The sequence below is a fragment of the Sprattus sprattus genome, assembly GCF_963457725.1.
Source record: "Sprattus sprattus genome assembly, chromosome: 5".
NCBI classification, from domain to species: domain Eukaryota; kingdom Metazoa; phylum Chordata; class Actinopteri; order Clupeiformes; family Clupeidae; genus Sprattus; species Sprattus sprattus.
Window position 1 is genome coordinate 31,950,034 of NC_137924.1, and position 19,156 is coordinate 31,969,189.

The window sequence follows — 19,156 nt, forward strand, 5'->3', positions numbered from 1 at the left end:
ACACATGTCCTACATATTCAAATGTGTATGTCTATGTACTCACTTTGATACACACAGAAATAAGACTAATCCTACTACTAATGAGCTTAATGAGCCTGTAAATGCACACGCCAACACACAAACACACATAGTCTCTCAAACACACACACACACACACACACACACACACACACACACACACACACACACACAGACTCTCAAACACACACACACACACACACACACACACACACACAAAGACCCTCAGACACACACACACACAGACTTAGACCTCTCCTGCAGATTGCACTTTAGTTATCCCCGCACGGCCACATCACACCATCACCATTTCATGCACTGTCACTATGCATACATGTGTGAATATTGATATCTTGTAAAGCCCCCAGCTAAGCAAGTATACAACTCCTCTACTGCACAAAAACACCACGCCTGACTCAACTCTTATGCTACTTGTTGCTAATTATGTTGCGTTGAGCACCATGCTTAGTCAACAAGAGCATTGATTCATGGCCAATACAGATTTACATGGATCACAACAGACAAGAAAAGTTATAAAAAACAAAAAACTAAATTAAACACACATTCATATAGATACAAAGACAAACACACACACACACACACACACACACACACACACACACACACACACACACACACACACACACACACACACACACACACACACACACACACACACACACAAACAAAAGTCATGAGAGATACCTGTGCTCTGCATGGTAAGGCCCTCATCCAAGAAAGGTCCCTGCCAAAGCACAAGCACAAGAAGGATTAACATCTACACAAAACACAGCTGTGCTACTTACTTACTTCCAGTAGGTCCCATCAGTGGCCATCAGACACCGATCCAAGTGATCAGAATCGTTTTGTAATCATAGATCAGGACCTTTCTCTCAACACTCACATGAAACATATCTCGAAAACCGCCCTCTTTCACCTGCGTACTATTGACAAGGTCAAGAACTCCCTCTCCTTCCAGCATGCTGAAAAGATAATCTATGCTTTTGTCACCTCTAAACTACTGCCATGTTTCACTATCCGGATGCAGTAAAGACTCACTAAAGAGCCTCCAGCTGATGCAGTACAGACTCACTAAAGAGCCTCCAGCTGATGCAGTAAAGACTTACCAAAGAGCCTCCAGCTGATGCAGTACAGACTCACTAAAGAGCCTCCAGCTGATGCAGTACAGACTCACTAAAGAGCCTCCAGCTGATGCAGTACAGACTCACTAAAGAGCCTCCAGCTGATGCAGTAAAGACTTACCAAAGAGCCTCCAGCTGATGCAGTACAGACTCACTAAAGAGCCTCCAGCTGATGCAGTAAAGACTCACTAGAGCCTCCAGCTGATGCAGTAAAGACTCACTAAAGAGCCTCCAGCTGATGCAGTACAGACTCACTAAAGAGCCTCCAGCTGATGCAGTAAAGACTTACCAAAGAGCCTCCAGCTGATGCAGTACAGACTCACTAAAGAGCCTCCAGCTGATGCAGTAAAGACTCACTAAAGAGCCTCCAGCTGATGCAGTAAAGACTCACTAAAGAGCCTCCAGCTGATGCAGTAAAGACTCACTAGAGCCTCCAGCTGATGCAGTAAAGACTGACTCACTAAAGAGCCTCCAGCTGATGCAGTAAAGACTCACTAAAGAGCCTCCAGCTGATGCAGTAAAGACTCACTAAAGAGCCTCCAGCTGATGCAGAATGCAGCCACTCACACTCTTACTAGAACTACAAATATATTAACACATTTCTCCTGTACCTGCTCCTCTACACTCTCTAAAGTTGAATCAATTAAAAAATACTCCTTCTAACATACAGATACCTCAACTGCCTATCCAGACTAAATAAGGGGTTAACTAATCCTGTACTGCCCATCAAGAACTCTACAATCTCAGAATGCAGGCCTTCTCATAACTCCAAGAGTTTCAAAAATGTGAGTAGGAGGCAGAGTCTTTCGCTATCAAGCCCTTGTCCTATGGAATAATCGTCCTTCCACTGTCCGAGAAGTGGATACCCTTTCAAACACATCAATGCTGGTGTAATATTGTGATTTTTTAAAATCTGTATTTTATAGGTTGAAAAATGCCTCAACACAACATCTACTGTCTAAAATCATAAACCTTGCAAGGCCGATGCTGACGCAGACCGCTGGCAGTTTGGGACTTATCTACGTATCAAAATAAGATGGATCTAGGTAGGTATCTAGGTTGTTGCAATAGTTGCACTCCAAAAGGCAGTAACACTGACAGCTGTCATAATTAAGCGCCTTGATAATTGAAATTAAATTGAATCGAACTGAATTGAATAATTGAATGGTTTCTCTCATGTTCCCAAACAGCATCCTTTCTCACTCACAACGCAAGACATCATCCTTGGTGCGGCTTCAGATTGATCGCATGGCCTGTTCATGGAAAACCACAGATTCAGATTGATCGCATGGCCTGTTCATGGAAAACCACAGATTCAGATGATTGCATGGCCTGTTCATATAAAACTACTGTCCTGAATGCCTGGATGACCCACAACTACATCTACGTTGGGTCAGAAACGCCCTGCAGAAGATGACTGGTGTCTTCCTCAAGTAGTCTAGCGCTGGGGTCTGTTACAAACACTACTATTTCAACACAACTATTTACAGACGTGTCTGATAGATGTTTGGACTCATCTAGCACCATTCCACCTCTCACTCACTCACACACACACACACACACACACACACACACACACACACACACACACACACACACACACACACACGGTCATGGTGTGAGCTATATCTCTGTCCCTTTGTCTCCCCTTATCATCTTAGCCACTTACCCTGGTGGTCAGTCTGAAAATAACTGAAAATTATAATTTCCCAGTTTCTGCCTAAATCATATGTGCATTGTGTGATTAAGACCCAATATTATGTTTTCTTATGTTCTATTCACGTTACACTTGTAAACAGACACACCCTGTCCAACAGTAAATAAGTGCGCATACTGAACTGTAATTGAGCGTGCATACTCAACTCATTCGTCCAGGTCTGGAAAAGTTTAGGGTATTTTCACACATGGCTGCTGCCGAATACTGAAGTGCCAAGCATTAATGTTAGCTGCTGGTGTTCTAATACTTTCCACACACACACACACACACACACACACACACACACACACACACACACACACACACACACACACACAGCATTCTTAGACACTGCATGTTTTACCTCTGAGAGTGGCTCCATGTTGTGGAAGTGAGTTCCTGGACCGAGCGTGGTCTGTCTGTGTCACACTCGTAGTCTTCAGCGCGGCCAAAGTAGCATACTCCTTCAGGGTGTGTGTGTGTGTTTGGAGAGGGAAGGGTTTGCTCATCTAAATCTGGACACAGGGCTTTGAAAGAGCAAGGGGGAGGGGCGGACATGTGTGTGTGTTAGAGTGTGTGTGTGTATATACACAGACCAGAGCCAACTGTGAAGGGCAACTGTGTGAGGGCCAACCCACACAGGAGAAAGGACACCAAAGGCAACTGGTCTCAAGTTCCTTATCGAGGTGTGTGTGTGTGTGTGTGTGTGTGTGTGTGTGTGTGTGTACACTGGGGGCTCGATGAGTGAAGTCAGGAAATCACTGCTTGCAAAGCATTTACAGTGTAAATATCCGAGTCATTATGTACGCATATAAATACATGTCTAGATAAAGAATATGAATGGATTTCAATACACATACAACACGCAGGTGGATTTATAGACCCATTTCTGAGGACTGCTCAGCTAGCTAATATCAAACTGTAAAGTTAACCTGTAAAGATAATGTATTTTCAATACATTTGTCAAGAAACGGTATGCATGTACACTATACAAGTTGCCATGGTTTCTTTTGAGACAGACTAGACATATAAAAAAGCTTTGCTTTCCTAGCAGATGCACCGTTCTGTTTGCTTTCTTACTTTCTAAAGTAAACTACCTCTTATAGCCCCCCCCCCCATATGCACACATACATATGCAGCAATGTAAATATAGTAACATGTTACATGCAATTGCCTAATGATTTAACCATGTAACTGCTAACAGTGTTCATAAACATTGGAGTCACCCCCTCTTTAGGACAAGTTTTAGCTACAGGGGTGTAAGAATTTCAATGTGCAGTTTCATACGTGGCTATTAATACCCTGTGACCTGACGGTTATATGCAGCTCTGCAGCTCGCTCCCTTGTCTATTCAGGCCAGCCCTTGCTCGGCAGATAAGGGCAGAGTTTGGGTCTGACCAGGGATGGGTCAGTCCCGATGCTCGCTCCGATACTGGACATGTGTTCACTCTTTCCAGAGGGCCGCGTGGCTCTAGGTCAGAGCTGGCCTTGCACTCAGATCGAGGATCAGTCTCTCAGATTAGGACCGAATAGGGGTCCGATCTGCACAGGCACGCACTCAAGACCAAGACTTACTTGGCAGGCAGGCAGGAAGGCTCCGCAACAGATCCAGCTCTGGACTGTGTCTCCCAGAAGCGTTGCTGAGTAACTAAAGGAAGGAGATTGTAGTCGTGAAACAACGCCTTAAAGAAACACACCCCCAGATCCGACACAAGTCTGAGACAGGTTCAGCACGGAATCTCTGGTGCTATCTGGGTCACCGGCTGTGGTCAGTCAGCAAGGCGAAGGCCAGCTTACCAGAAAGCAGCTGGAAATAGAATGGGTTTGGCTTGCATCAGTGCCAGATGATGGCTGGATTCAGTCCAGGGTTTGACACCGTTTGGTCAGATGGCACAAACGCTCACCCCCTCCAGTTTTCCAAGATTCTGTATATTTTCTTCTTTACTGCATAAATTGCACATGCAATTGCAGAAAATGCGCCTTGATGTAAAATTGTTATTTTTGTTTTCCAAGGTTAGCCACACTCCGATTCTGCCACTGCTTAATGTCTCATTGGTTTAGTAGACTGACTACCAAAGTGGATTAATTAAACTTTCCTTTGATGTTAGTGACATAGCTGGATCTATAAATATATAACAAATAAAATAAATTATACAATTCTAAATAAATAATCATATTCTCTGTTCAGTTGTCTTTAAACTAAATTATTAAATAAATAAATATTAAAATACTATTCAAAAAAATACAGAAAATGTAAAAATTTAACAAATAAATAAGAATAATCAGGAAATCCTTGTTGGACTTTAAAAAAAGTTTGCTTATCCCAGCCATCAGTGTATTATACTGCCTATAACTTTAGAATATTAAGATGTACTGTTCACCCTTGAAATGTCAATGGGAATCGTCAAATTAACAAGTTATCCTGCCCTGTCTGTTGTTATTCAAACTTTTAGTAAGTTTTTTTGTCTCATGATTAAAGTCTGGAACGATGGATGTATTGTTTTGTTTACATGTTGGCCACTAAATATAAAATAGACCATTACAGTTCCTTGGTGACATCAGCGCAGGAAAATGGAACACCTTAATCCTAAAGATTGTCATAGTTTTAATCTATGTATGGTTGTCAGCACAAGTTGCAATGAGTTGGGTCTGATCTGACCCCTTATTTCTGAAAAGTATTTCTATTCTATCTTAGAATTACCATATAGTCATGGTCAAACCTGTCCAGTCACCAGCAGTATTGTGAAACACACACACAACTGGTGACACATTCAAAGCAAACCAAGACATGCCTCACTGACTATTGGCTTTCAAGCGATACAGGGCTACGATGATCACACCCAACCCCCATGTCCCAACCACACACACACACACAGAGAAGAGGCAAGTGTTTATTTCAAAACCAATTTTAATTTGAAAACTCTACAATGCAGCAGCAATTATCTAGTTCCATCAGAAGACTGCAATTTCAGCAAGATAAAAATGATAAAAAGCCATACTGCAATTCTTAAAAATGTTTATTATTACTTATTCAATCTAAATGAATCATTTCCTTTTCCCAACAAACAGGAATATAATGACAAAATAGAATTATTTTGCACGTTTTTAAGGAGATGCCCAAATGGCCAGAGATCCAGAACCCTGTGTGGGCGGAGCTCCAATGTAAACAAACCACAGAGAGGAAGATGATTGGCTCATGCTACTGTAAAGAGACATGGCAGTTGGTGGGGGTGTGCTCTGATCTCCACCAATGAGAGGCTTTGCATATCTGTGTGTATGCCTGGTCCAGAGACATTATTCCCTCCCCCCTAGTGTTCAAACACTCACTCACACACACACACACACGCACACACATCATATTTAAACTCATCTCTAAAAAGCTAGTGGCAAAGCCTTCTGTAATACCTCTTGTGTCTTTTCAGTATGGTGTAATAGAAAAGGCGTTTAACAAGACTGTTAAGATTTGGCCAGCAATTCCATTAAGGCTGTAAACCTGTGATTCTCTGTTGACCCCTCCTCTCTCATGACTAAACCCCACCTTATGAGAGGAGGAGAGAGAGTGAAAGTGTGCTTTACCTACACTGCAGCAACCCCCCCCCACTCACACACACACAGGCACACCCTCCATACCCACCCCATAACAGAACCCTGAGAGTGTGTATGTATTTGCTAGTACGTCGACGTATCGTTACTGGGAATCCCCTGAATCATTAACAACAGTGGCACTGGTTAGGAGTTAAGGCTTTAGAGTGCCCTCTGGTGGTCAGCTGTTTGACACTGCAGTAGTGGCCTGCCCTTACCCCTGCCACTGTCCTCTCCCCCTAGCCCACCTCACATGCAGTGTGCAGAGGGGGGGCAGTCGCTGGGCAGGCTGGGGCTGGGGCTGGGGCTGGAGCAGGGGCTGAGGGTGGGGGTGGGCGTGGGACTCAGGGAGGGGGAGGGGCTGGCGCTGGCCGAGCCCAGCACGCTGATGTCAGGCAGGCTGGAGGTGACCGACTGGACCTCCCGGTCCAAGGCCTCCTCGTCCCCGCCCACTGAGGAAGGCATGCTCAGGGTCACCAGCACGCTAGAGAGAGAGAGAGAGAGAGAGAGAGAGAGAGAGAGAGAGAGAGAGAGAGAGAGAGAGAGATCTGTGTTGCGCCTGGGTGGAACATTTACACTTTTTACACCTAGCATGGAGCAGGTGGAAGGTGGAAAGTCAGACTAGTATGGGGATAATGGTAATAATAACAGACTGCTCTCTGCTGCAGATCCCTAGACTTGGCATGCCTGACTAGATCTGTGTGTGTGTGTGCGCGTGTGCGTTGTATTGAAACATACCTAGACCTGGTCAGCTCTGTCTTGGTGGTAGGGTTACTGTTTAAGTCGGTCCGCACGTGCCCAGTGTAGGACTTTGAAGACCACTGGATGTAGACACAAACAGGTTCAAACAGGACAGCTCACATTAGCACGCACACACTCTGCTAATAGATTCCTTAACCACGTAAAACCCCAACCAACATCTCACAGCTCTAGTTCTTTTCAGGTGGAGAGGAGTGATCATCTTTGAAAAGAGAGGTGCTAAAAGCTAGAGCCATGAAAGAGGGTGTGAAAGGATGTGTGTGTGAGGTGTGGTCCAGATGTCCTCTAGTGACAGGTATACCACATAACAGATATATGTGTGTGTGTGTGTGTGTGTGTGTGTGTGTGTGTGTGTGTGTGTGTATGTGTGGTTTGGTTCAGATATCGTCCAGTGTCCGCTATACCAAATTACAGATATGTGTGTGTGTGTGTGTGTGTGTGTGTGTGTCTAAGGTGTATTTCAATCATCTCCAGTGTCCGGCATACCACCTATGTGTGTGTGTGTGTGTGCGTTGATGCAGTACTCACATGATGGACTGTGTCAGACAGGTTTCCTAGGTGAACTCCCTTCTGACAGAGATTCCACAGCAGGTCAATACCTGGACATCCCCAAACACACACACAATACACAAACATTAGGCTTAGGCAGTATGTGTGGACACATACACACACACACACACACACACACACACGCACACACACACACACACTAGGCTTAGGTAGTATGTGGTAAAACACACACACACACACACACACACACACACACACACACACACACACACACACACACACACACACACACACACACACACACACACACACACACACACACACACACACACAACAACAACAACAACAACAAATTATGCCTCAAAGATGACATGTGCACAAACAAAAACACCCTTGGTGGTTAAACATAAACAGTAGGCTTAGGCAGTATGTGGACACACACACTCACAGACAGACAGACATACACACACAAACACAGGCAGACAGACAGACAGACAGACAGACAGACAGACACACACACACTCACAGACAGACAGACATACACACACAAACACAGGCAGACAGACAGACAGACAGACAGACAGACAGACAGACAGACACCTTTGCTCTTGTTCTGCATGTGCCTCTGCTCCCACTGGCTGAGCAGGATGTTGAGGTAGCGGGGGTTCTCGAAGAAGCGCAGGTAGCGTGCGGAGGTGGGGGTGGGGAAGATGCGCTGGAACTCGCCCTGCCGTGTCAGCTCATCCTCTGACCCCGCCAGCACTCGCACGTCATTGGGGGTCAGCACATCCAGCACCGATGACAGGAAGTCCTGCGCACACGCACACACACACACACAGTAGATTAGTTTATTCAATCTTTAGCTTTTAGATGGCACATTTCCAACTACACACATCCTTTGAATGAAAGGGTTCCTCTACTGAAAGCTGCTTCTACACCTTCAGGCAATAAGCTTCTAGCAAGAAAACCTCTGGAACTAGAAGCCTCTAGGGGACAAAACAAAGTGCTCTGGGTCTTTACGAGAGGACACCTCTAGAAGCACACATCTACAGATCCAGCCCTGAGCCACAGTCACGTGACACACAGGGCTCCACGTGACCAGGGCTGGACATTTCACCAAGGCCCTCGACCAGTGCAGAGGGGAGTACAGTCATCAGTCATCAATTTCGGTCTGTTTGTCTGTGTGTGTCTGTGTGTGTCTGTGTGTCTGTCTCTGTGTGTGTGTGTGTATGTGTGTGTCTGTCTGTCTGTGTGTGTATGTGTGTGTCTGTCTGTGTGTGTATGTGTGTGTCTGTCTGTCTGTGTGTGTATGTGTGTGTCTGTCTGTCTGTGTGTGTATGTGTGTGTCTGTCTGTCTGTGTGTGTATGTGTGTGTGGGTCTGTCTGTCTCTGTGTGTGTGGGTCTGTGTGTGTGTGTGTGTGTGTGTCTGTCTCTGTGTGTGTATGTGTGTGTGTGTCTGTCTCTGTGTGTGTATGTGTGTGTGGGTCTGTCTCTGTGTGTGTATGTGTGTGTGGGTCTGTCTGTCTCTGTGTGTGTATGTGTGTGTGGGTCTGTCTGTCTCTGTGTGTGTGGGTCTGTCTGTCTCTGTGTGTATGGGTCTGTCTGTCTGTCTGTCTATATATATATATATATATATATATATATATATATATATATATATATATATATCTCTGTCTGTCTCTGTGTCTCTCTCTGTCTGTCTGTGTGTCTCTCTCTGTCTGTCTCTGTGTGTGTGGGTCTGTGTGTGTTTGTGTCTGTCTGTGTGTGTCTGTCTGTGTCTGTGTGTGTCTCTCTCTGTCTGTGTGTCTGTGTGTCTGTGTGTCTGTGTGTCTATATATATATATATCTCTGTCTGTCTCTGTGTCTCTCTCTGTCTGTCTGTGTGTCTCTCTCTGTCTGTCTCTGTGTGTCTCTCTCTGTGTGTCTGTCTGTCTCTGTGTGTCTCTCTCTGTCTGTCTCTGTGTGTCTCTCTCTGTCTGTCTCTGTGTGTCTCTCTCTGTCTGTCTTCCGTGTGTCTCTCTCTGTCTGTCTTCCGTGTGTCTCTCTCGGTCTGTCTTCCGTGTGTCTCTCTCTGTCTGTCTCTGTGTCTCTCTCTGTCTGTCTCTGTGTCTCTCTCTGTCTGTCTGTCTGTGTGTGAGTGAGAGGGAGGAATATTTGCTGAGCTGTCAGGACCAAAAGGCTACCTGGAGACTTACGCAGACAGGATACACTTTTGCTGAAGAACGCAAGTGTTGAGAACAGAGAGAAAAAATGGGTTGACACAGAAAAGGTTTGAAAAACATGACATCCAGGAGAAACAAAAACAACATGCACATAAATAGTTTACAAATCTGCACAGACCAAATTTAAGGAACCTATGCCGTGAACGTGAAAAAACACACACATCCCTTTAAGTATCCAATGCCTTTCTAAAGGCGTCTTTTTGAACTGAATTTAATCGAGAAGCAATCTTCTGCAAACTGCACAAATCCTCTGAGTACCAATCTTCTGAGAATCAATCTTCCGTGAGTTTCAGCGTGTACATACTTCTAGGAGTGGTGCCTAGGTGCAGTTGATAGTCAGAATGAAGCCGCTAGTCTGTGATAAACATCTCTGTTTTTCAGCTTTAGCTGAGGTTTTCCTTTCAAGAAAAACAACCTGACTACAATGACAAGTATGCAAAATAAACTCTGCAATGTGTGTGTGTGTGTGTGCGCGTGTGTGTGTGCGTGTGTGCATACGTGTGTGTGTGAGTGTGCGCGCGTGTGCGTACACGTGTGAGTGTGTATTCATTGTGTTTGATTTTTTTTTTAAAGAAATGTGTCTGTTCGTGTGTGTCTTTGCGTTTGTGTGTACCTGGTCGGCGAAGCGCTGACTCAGATAGAAGGCCCTCTTGACTTTCTCGTCAGTGGAGAGCTCTGACTTGCAGCGTTCCCGGCCTCCTCCACAGAGACTACAAACACACAGCAGAAACCAGATAGGCACGTAAGAACCACCAACACACACACACACACACACACACACACACACACACACTGTATGTACAGGCCGTCTGGCTAGTGCAGACACAGACGCAGGGGCAGACGCACTGACCTGCTGAGGGAGCTGCTGGAGCTGCTGCTGGCCGGGGTGAGCAGCTCCTCCTTCTGCGGCAGCACGAACCCGGCCAGGTTCAGCACGTCACGGATCATCTGGCCCTTAATGGCTACATCCAGAGCCGTGTTGGAGTGGAGGCTGCAAGGCGTACACACACACATACACACATTAATCCACACACGCACACACTCACATTTTAGCATGCACACACATGATTTGCGCGCACACACACACACACACACACACACACACACACACACACACATTAATCCACACACACACACACACATATTAACATTCAAACACATTAATCCACACATGTACATACACACACACATTATTTCACATCAACCCCGTGTCTTTATTCAACATGAATAGCCAAATTTCCAGTACCTAATGTTGCCTGGACCATGGCGTCTTTGCATGTCGAGTCCTTTAATGATCTGTGTGTGTTAGTCCTATGTGTATTATGCTCAACATCACCTGTGTGTTCTGGATGTTGAACCTCATACACACCATGTGTGTAGGTGGGGATGCTGTACACCATCTGAATGTACTGTGTGCACTTTAATACACCACGTGCTATGACCATACTTACATAGCAAAAACACCTATCTCCTACCTTCAGACACTAGTTTACACATTAATACACCTATGAACACACTTAAACAACAACACCCATCTCTTATCTTTAGTAAACATTAGTGTCCATAAATACATACAGTATACCCAGCAGGCCATTGTGTGTGTGGTCATATGAAAACGATCTGCATGTCTGAGCATATGCGTGTCAACACAATGTGTGTGTAAGCATATGTACTATGAATATAGCTGTGTGTGTTTGCACAGGTGTGTGTATGTATATGTGCTATAAATAAAGCTATATATGTATACACATGTGTGTGTATGTATATGTGCTATAAATAAAGCTATATACAGCCGCGGAAAAAATTAAGAGACCACTTCAAAATTATCAGTTTCTCTGGTTTTACTATTTATTGGTATGTGTTAAAGTAAAATGTACATTTTAGTTTTATTCTATAACCTACTGGCAACATTCCTACCAAATTACAAATAAAAATATTGTCATTTAGATCATTTATTTGCAGAAAAATGACAATTGGTTAAAATAGTAAAAAAGATGCAGTGTCTTCAGATCTCGAATAATGCAAAGAAAACAAGCTCATATTCATTTTTAAACTACACAATACTAATGCTTACACTTAGGAAGAGTTCAGAAATCAATATTTGGTGGAATAACCTTGATTTAAAATCACAACTTTCATGTGTCTTGGCATGCTCTCCACCAGTCTTTCACATTGCCGTTGGGTGACTTTATGCTACTCCTGGCGCAAGAATTCAAGCAGCTCGGCTTCTTTTCATGGCTTGTGACCATCCATCTTCCTCTTGATCACATTTCAAAGGTTTTTTATGGGATTCAGGTCTCGAAATTGGGCTGGCCATGACAGGGTCCTGATCTGGTGGTACTCCATCCACACCTTTACTGGCCTGGCTGTGTGGCATGGAGCATTGCCCTGCTGGAAAAAATATTTCTCAGAGTTGGGGAACATTGTCAGAGCTAAAGGAAGCAAGTTTTTCTTCTGGGACAATGTTGTACTTTGCCTGGCTGAGGTTTGTAAAAGACCATAAGGATTGAAAAAAGCGGACTGGAGGGTCTTCTAGTTCGTCTTCTCTGATGAGTCCAATTTTCAGCCTTGCCCAACACATGGTCGTCTGATGGTTAGACGGAGACCTGGAGAGGCCTACAAGCCAGAGAGTCTTGCACCTACTGTGAAATCGGACTCATCAGAGAAGACGAACTTAGAAGAACCTCCAGTCCGCTTTTTCAATCCTTATGGTCTTTTACAAACCTCAGCCTGGCAAAGTAAAACGTTGTCCCGGAAGAAAAACTTGCTTCCTTTTGCTCTGACAATGTTCCCCAACTCTGAGAAGTGTTTTTTCCAGCAGGGCAATGCTCCATGCCACACAGCCAGGCCAGTAAAGGTGTGGATGGAGTACCACCAGATCAGGACCCTGTCATGGCCAGCCCAATTTCGAGACCTGAATCCCATAAAAAACCTATGAAATGTGATCAAGAGGAAGATGGATGGTCACAAGCCATGAAAAGAAGCCGAGCTGCTTGAATTCTTGCGCCAGGAGTAGCATAAAGTCACCCAACGGCAATGTGAAAGACTGGTGGAGAGCATGCCAAGACACATGAAAGTTGTGATTTTAAATCAAGGTTATTCCACCAAATATTGATTTCTGAACTCTTCCTAAGTGTAAGCATTAGTATTGTGTAGTTTAAAAATGAATATGAGCTTGTTTTCTTTGCATTATTCGAGATCTGAAGACACTGCATCATTTTTGCTATTTTGACCAATTGTCATTTTTCTGCAAATAAATGATCTAAATGACAATATTTTTATTTGAAATTTGGTAGGAATGATGCCAGTAGGTTATAGAATAAAACTAAAATGTTCATTTTACTTTAACACATACCAATAAAAAGTAAAACCAGAGAAACTGATAATTTTGAAGTGGTCTCTTAATTTTTTCCGCGGCTGTATGTATACACATGTGTGTGTACGTATATGTACTATGAATATAGCCATGTGTGTTTGCACACGTACCTTGGCGAGATGTTAACCTCCAGAACCCAAGGCTTGAGTTTCTCGTCCAGCATGATGTCAAAGCCGAACAGCTCATGGCAGCTGTAGGGCGATCGCACGTTCATATTCACCAGAGTGTTCACGTACGGCTCTGACCTGCGCAGACACAGACACAGACACAGACAGTGAATACTGAGGGTGATCGCACATGCAATTCTGACCTGCACACGCACAGAGGAAATACTGAGGTCAAAAGATCAAGGACATTTTCACTAGAGTTCAAATAAATAAATAAATCGAAAAAGACAAAGAACTCTCTAGGAACACAAAGAAAGCCTGCACCACAGGTGAACTGATCCATCTATTTTACAATGACTAAGGGCCTGATTTACTAATATGCGAGCGCTTCTTAATCTGCGTTCGCAAATTAACGCACGGTGTTTTTGCGCATTTTACTTGGTATTTATCAAGCCAGATCTGCGCTGGGCAAACTGTGCTTACTCCGCCCTTTAAAGAGCCTGATTTACTAAGATTGATTTGCGAACGCATCTTTGCCAGGCGCACATTAACGCACGGTGATTCCCCGCATTTTCCGTGATATTTATCAAGCCAGATACGCGCTGGGCAATCATTATTTAGCGAACCGTTAAAAGACTGGAGAACTTGCCAGCAAGTTACTGCCACCATGGAGATTCGAGGAAGAAAAAAATAAGGTTCAGCGAATAGATAGCGAATAGATAGCGAGATAGATATATTGGTTCACGTTCGCTCAATCACTGAACCTGATTCAATGGGTTATATTGTTGTTTTGCCCGCCATCATCTACAGCGAGATGTTTAAAAGAACACGATTATAAATAATATGCTATTGGTGGCATTAATGCATAAACTGTCTATTATAACAATATATATGTGTACATGGCGAGATTAATACGTTCTACAAGGGACATGGGTTCACTACAATATATCCCCACTGAAACAAATACATTTACCAAGTAGACAGGCCTCTCCAAAATCACCGTTGCTCAATCATGGATAAATGGCACTATTCCGAAAGATAAAACTGTCATGGACAGACCACTTCCACGTAAGTAATGGTCATGTTGGCATCACATATGACCTGGACATTCATTGAATATGTGTGCTTTCTGTTTCGGTAAACGTGTTCGCGGATTGAAGGTGGGACTGTTTGCATGTGGGTGCAATCAATTTCTCCAATTACGTTCGGAAAGTTTAATTTCATATATATGAATATATGAATTATACGAGTTGAAACAAATATTTCTGTTCGCTGTCTCTGTCTATGTCTTTGCCTTGCTGCTGCCATATCAACGTTTTCAGACTCAGTGGAAATGCGCTGGGTTAAGACGTGCTTTTATGAGGCGGAGAATTAGCCTGCAAATCAGAGATGTGCGCTCGCCGGGCAGTTTAGTAAATACCACGCAGTTCATCATTAGGCGCACTCCTCCCATTAAATAGCGCTACACGCCTACGTTACCACCCACGTTTCCGAACCATCCCACCTGTTTGCAGGTACACACCCTCAAAGCGTTAATATGCGCTGCGCCAGCTTAGTAAATACCGTTTTTCGTTACGACCGCTATTTTACGCCAGAAAATGGGCGCAATCCTGTTAGTAAATCAGGCCCTAAGAGTGCATATTACAGAATATGTCTATACATGTGTATGTACGTAGAAATATGTATGCATGTGTGCATGTAGGTGAGCATGTTGACATATACATGCAATATGCAAGAAGGGAGAGGAAGTGTGGGTGTGTGTGTGTGTGTGTGTCTGTGTCTTACGCAATGATGGTTTTGATGACCATGTCTTTGATCTTCTCCCAGATGAGTGTGGTGTTGACTCCCTTGGCACCCAGGTACTGCCAGAGCGCCTTCAGAGCCCTACATCAACAACAACACCAGCATTAAGTATGTGCTTATATATGTGTGTGTGTGTGTGTGTGTGCCACAGAGCCTTCAGAGCCCTACATCAACAACAACACCACCGTTAAGGATGTGCTTATATATATGTGTGTGTGTGTGTGTGTGTGTGTGTGTGTGTGTGTGTGTGTGTGTGTGTGTGCGCGCCACAGAGCCTTCAGAGCCCTACATCAACAACAACACCACCATTAAGTATGTGCTTATATATGTGTGTGTGTGTGTGTGTGCCACAGAGCCTTCAGAGCCCTACATCAACAACAACACCACCATTAAGTATGTGCTTATATACGTGTGTGTGTGTGCCACAGAGCCTTCAGAGCCCTACATCAACAACAACACCACCGTTAAGGATGTGCTTATATATGTGTGTGTGTGTGCCACAGAGCCTTCAGAGCCCTACATTAACAACAACAACACCGTTAAGGATGTGCTTATAAGTGTGTGTGTGTGTGTGTCAGCATGTCACAGAGCCTTCAGAGCCCTACATCAACAATAACACCACATTCTTATCTCATTAATAACATCACCACCGCCATCAATAACACCACAATCAAACAAATACATTCTTATCTCATCAATAACCTGACAGATAAGATGTTTTACTGATATGGGTTTGATATGGGTGTTGTGTTGGTTGTTCATCTGTGTGTGTGATCATGCACGTGTGTATATGTGAGTGTGTGTGCGTGCGTCTGTGTGTGTGATCTCCCTCACCACTTGTGACCCTGGCAGGCCTTGTCGTCGCTGTTGCTCTGGTACTCAGAGTTCTTCTTGTTGACACTGTAGTTGGTGAGGTGCATGAACTTGTTGCCCAGGCTCTTCATGGAGGAGGAGTACCTGCAGACACACAGACACACGCACACACACAGACACAGACACACACACAGACAGACCCAGACACACACACACACACAGACACACGGACACGCACACGAGTGAGAAGCATTTCAAATAAAGGGCATTATGATGCAGCACTACTAAAAACTAGCAGCAGCAGTCTGTCAGAGAACTGAAAGATGTTAAGCATCCAGCCAAGTATGTTGTCCTAAACTGGACTGGACTTTTGCCCCTCACTGTTCTTCAGATGATCACGCTCTCTGTCTCTCTCATACTGAGATGCACCGTTATTTGTGGACAACACTTTAACACAGCTGTGTTCACTCGAGTCAAGTCCAGGGTTCCAGTAGCTGCTTATTACAGACATTCCCCAAATGTGGAAGACAAGTGCAAATTCAATTCAATTTAATTTTCATTTCTATAGCGACAAACCAAAAAAATTGTCTCAAGGCTCTTTGAGTGAGTGTGAGTGTGTGTGTGTGTGTGTGTGTGTGAGTGTGTGAGTGTGTGAGTGTGTGAGTGTGTGAGTGTGTGAGTGTGTGAGTGTGTGAGTGTGTGAGTGTGTGAGTGTGTGTGTCCATATTAACGTTCATTCAAACATTTATTTCAAAGGGACTGGTTCTACAATGCATGTAACCAGTTACATCAGTATAACCACATGACTTATTGGCACCTTCATCTACCAGTTTAGCTGGAAGTGGTGCTGTTCATTCCCACAGTGTGTGTGTGTGTGTGTGTGTGTGTGTGTGTGTGTGTGTGTGTGTGTGTGTGTGTGTGTGTGTGAGTGTGTGAGTGTGTGAGTGTGTGAGTGTGTGTGTCCATATTAACGTTCATTCAAACATTTATTTCAAAGGGACTGGTTCTACAATGCATGTAACCAGTTACATCAGTATAACCACATGACTTATTGGCACCTTCATCTACCAGTTTAGCTGGAAGTGGTGCTGTTCATTCCCACAGTGTGTGTGTGTGTGTGTGTGTGTGTGTGTGTGTGTGTGTGTGTGTGTGTGTGTGTGTGTGTGTGTCTATGGTGTCAGCCGGTGTGAGGGCCTACTTGCAGCTGGCGAAGCGCACAAGGCCATCGTTGAAGATGTAGACTCGGAGCGGGTCGTAGGAGGTCACGTAGACGTAGATGCGCAGATCAAACTTATTCCCGCTGATCAGGTACGGCTTATGGATGTACCTAAGAATCAGGAACATGACAGTAAGTGTGGGCCACACAGACAGGAAGTGGATCTATGCCATTACAAGTTATTTTCATGTCGACTTGACATTTCCCCAAACTACAGATCTGGTCAGAGACTGAGTGATTATGTGATTGGATGCACACTCACTTCTGTACCAGCAGAGGGCGCTTGCGAGGCATCTGACTCCACTTATGAATCACCTGGATCCCGATTCCTCTGGCAGACGCAGGCTGGACATAAGCAAACAAACAACATCACACATAAACTACACATCCATAAACTGTAGCTCTAAATAACAACATACTGCGTTCTGCAAAGGTTTAAGAACCATAGCCTTATTTAAGACAGTATAAGTTCATCTACAGTCTTTTCAAATGTTTATAATTTTGAGGTCTACTAGAATAGATTTATAAGCTTCAATGTTTAAAAAAAAAAAAAAAACACACACATAATTTCTCTCATACTGTCCAGCTCTATTCCCCCTCTGTCTGAAACACTGTTAGAGCTCATGTGTCTTTAAGCTCTCCTTCCTGATGAGCCCAGTGTGCTCTGATTGGTCTGCTAGGTGGGTAATGAGCATTGCGTTACAAAATTGCATCAATTTGCAACGAAGGGTAAGAGCAGGGATTCCAACAAGGTTTAAATCAATGATCATTAGGTAGCTGTGCTTTAAAGGTGTAGTCCGTGATTCTAATTCAGTTCAATTCAAAAACCTTCAATCAAATTCAGCTAATTGCTCCTCACATTGGTCTAAATGTCGATTCTATGCGTTTGCTCAAAACTAAATAAACTCCACTCAGCACGTTGCTTCAGGAGCAGGGAAACAAGAGGCGTCATTTCATTAGCTGTGGAGCTCAAACATCAACAAACTCACAGCAGAATCACTAAGTAAACCTTGTGCTCAGCTCCTTAATGCTGAGCGGTATCAATATGCAGTATTGATTATCGATCGGTTCTGCTGTGGTGTTGTAGGCTGTACCGGTTTGATGATCCATTTCTGGCGTCCGCCACCGTCCTCCCAGGCCTTGCGCAGCAGTTTGATGTCCAGCGGAAGCACAAAGGATCGTGGGAAAAAGTTAAACTCCCGCTTGCCGAAGCGCGTCTGCATCTTGGACAGGTTCCGCCACAGACGATCCTTCCGTCCGATCTGAAAGGAGCCTGGGAAGTGATTCAACTGAGAGAGGGAGAGAGAGATAGATAGAGAGATAGAGAGATAGATAGATAGATAGATAGATAGAGAGAGAGAGAGAGAGAGAGAGAGAGAGAGAGGTGAAACAAAGTCGAGGGGAAAAAGTGGGGAGTAGGAGGAGGAGAAGGTTGAGAGAGTGAAGTGCATGTGTGAGAGAGAGAGAGAAAGAGAAAGCAAGGGGAATCTTGAGGTCAGGACTTCTGCTTAAGATTCCACAAACTCAAACTATTTGTTTAGCTCCATGAACAAGGCCTCCAGTGAACAGTTTTAAAGATGGTCAATCAGAACTGAATGATCAAGGCCTACTCTACACAAAGACAAGTATCCTGAAAAAAAATTAAATAAATAAAAATTAAAACGTCTCTGAGCCATCTTCCTGTATGATAGACATGAGAACGTCACACACACACACACACACACACACACACACACAGTCAGGAGACACACACACACACTCTCATCCCTCTCCCGGGAACAGCTGACCTACCTTCTGGTACTCTCTGATGGCCTTGAAACCAGGTGACTTCATGTGATGACCCCAGCAGCCCAGCCAGTCATGGCTCTCTAACACACACACACACACACACACACAAACACACACACACAG

At 44.2% G+C, this 19,156-nt stretch overlaps 2 protein-coding genes across 10 annotated transcripts in view; both read right to left on the reverse strand.

Moving 5' to 3' along the window:
• Nucleotides 1–3,380, reverse strand: part of prkag3b (protein kinase, AMP-activated, gamma 3b non-catalytic subunit) — an 18,763-nt gene extending 15,383 nt beyond the window's left edge. For 2 of the 8 annotated variants that reach the window (XM_080839215.1, XM_080839213.1), the window contains exons 1-3: nt 3,221–3,352; nt 2,368–2,453; nt 724–763 (exon numbers count right to left, since the gene is read on the reverse strand). In XM_080839215.1, coding sequence (XP_080695341.1) covers nt 724–750 — 27 coding nt within the window. In that variant the 5' untranslated portion in view covers nt 751–763; nt 2,368–2,453; nt 3,221–3,352. Of the gene's footprint in view, nt 1–723; nt 764–2,367; nt 2,454–3,220 lie in introns of all 8 variants that reach the window. The other 6 variants (XM_080839214.1, XM_080839211.1, XR_013968659.1 and 3 more) reach the window with 5 other exon arrangements.
• Nucleotides 3,381–5,757: 2,377 nt separating this feature from the next.
• The window catches only part of ttll4 (tubulin tyrosine ligase-like family, member 4), a 37,212-nt gene continuing 23,813 nt past the window's right edge, over nt 5,758–19,156 (reverse strand). For both annotated transcript variants that reach the window (XM_080839203.1, XM_080839204.1), the window contains exons 7-19: nt 19,037–19,113; nt 18,340–18,534; nt 17,508–17,590; nt 17,228–17,356; nt 16,051–16,173; nt 15,199–15,297; nt 13,417–13,551; nt 10,781–10,921; nt 10,544–10,640; nt 8,308–8,518; nt 7,726–7,796; nt 7,177–7,259; nt 5,758–6,922 (exon numbers count right to left, since the gene is read on the reverse strand). In XM_080839203.1, the coding sequence (XP_080695329.1) occupies nt 6,688–6,922; nt 7,177–7,259; nt 7,726–7,796; nt 8,308–8,518; nt 10,544–10,640; nt 10,781–10,921; nt 13,417–13,551; nt 15,199–15,297; nt 16,051–16,173; nt 17,228–17,356; nt 17,508–17,590; nt 18,340–18,534; nt 19,037–19,113 (1,679 nt within the window). In that variant the 3' untranslated portion in view covers nt 5,758–6,687. The remainder of the gene's footprint in view (nt 6,923–7,176; nt 7,260–7,725; nt 7,797–8,307; nt 8,519–10,543; nt 10,641–10,780; nt 10,922–13,416; nt 13,552–15,198; nt 15,298–16,050; nt 16,174–17,227; nt 17,357–17,507; nt 17,591–18,339; nt 18,535–19,036; nt 19,114–19,156) is intronic.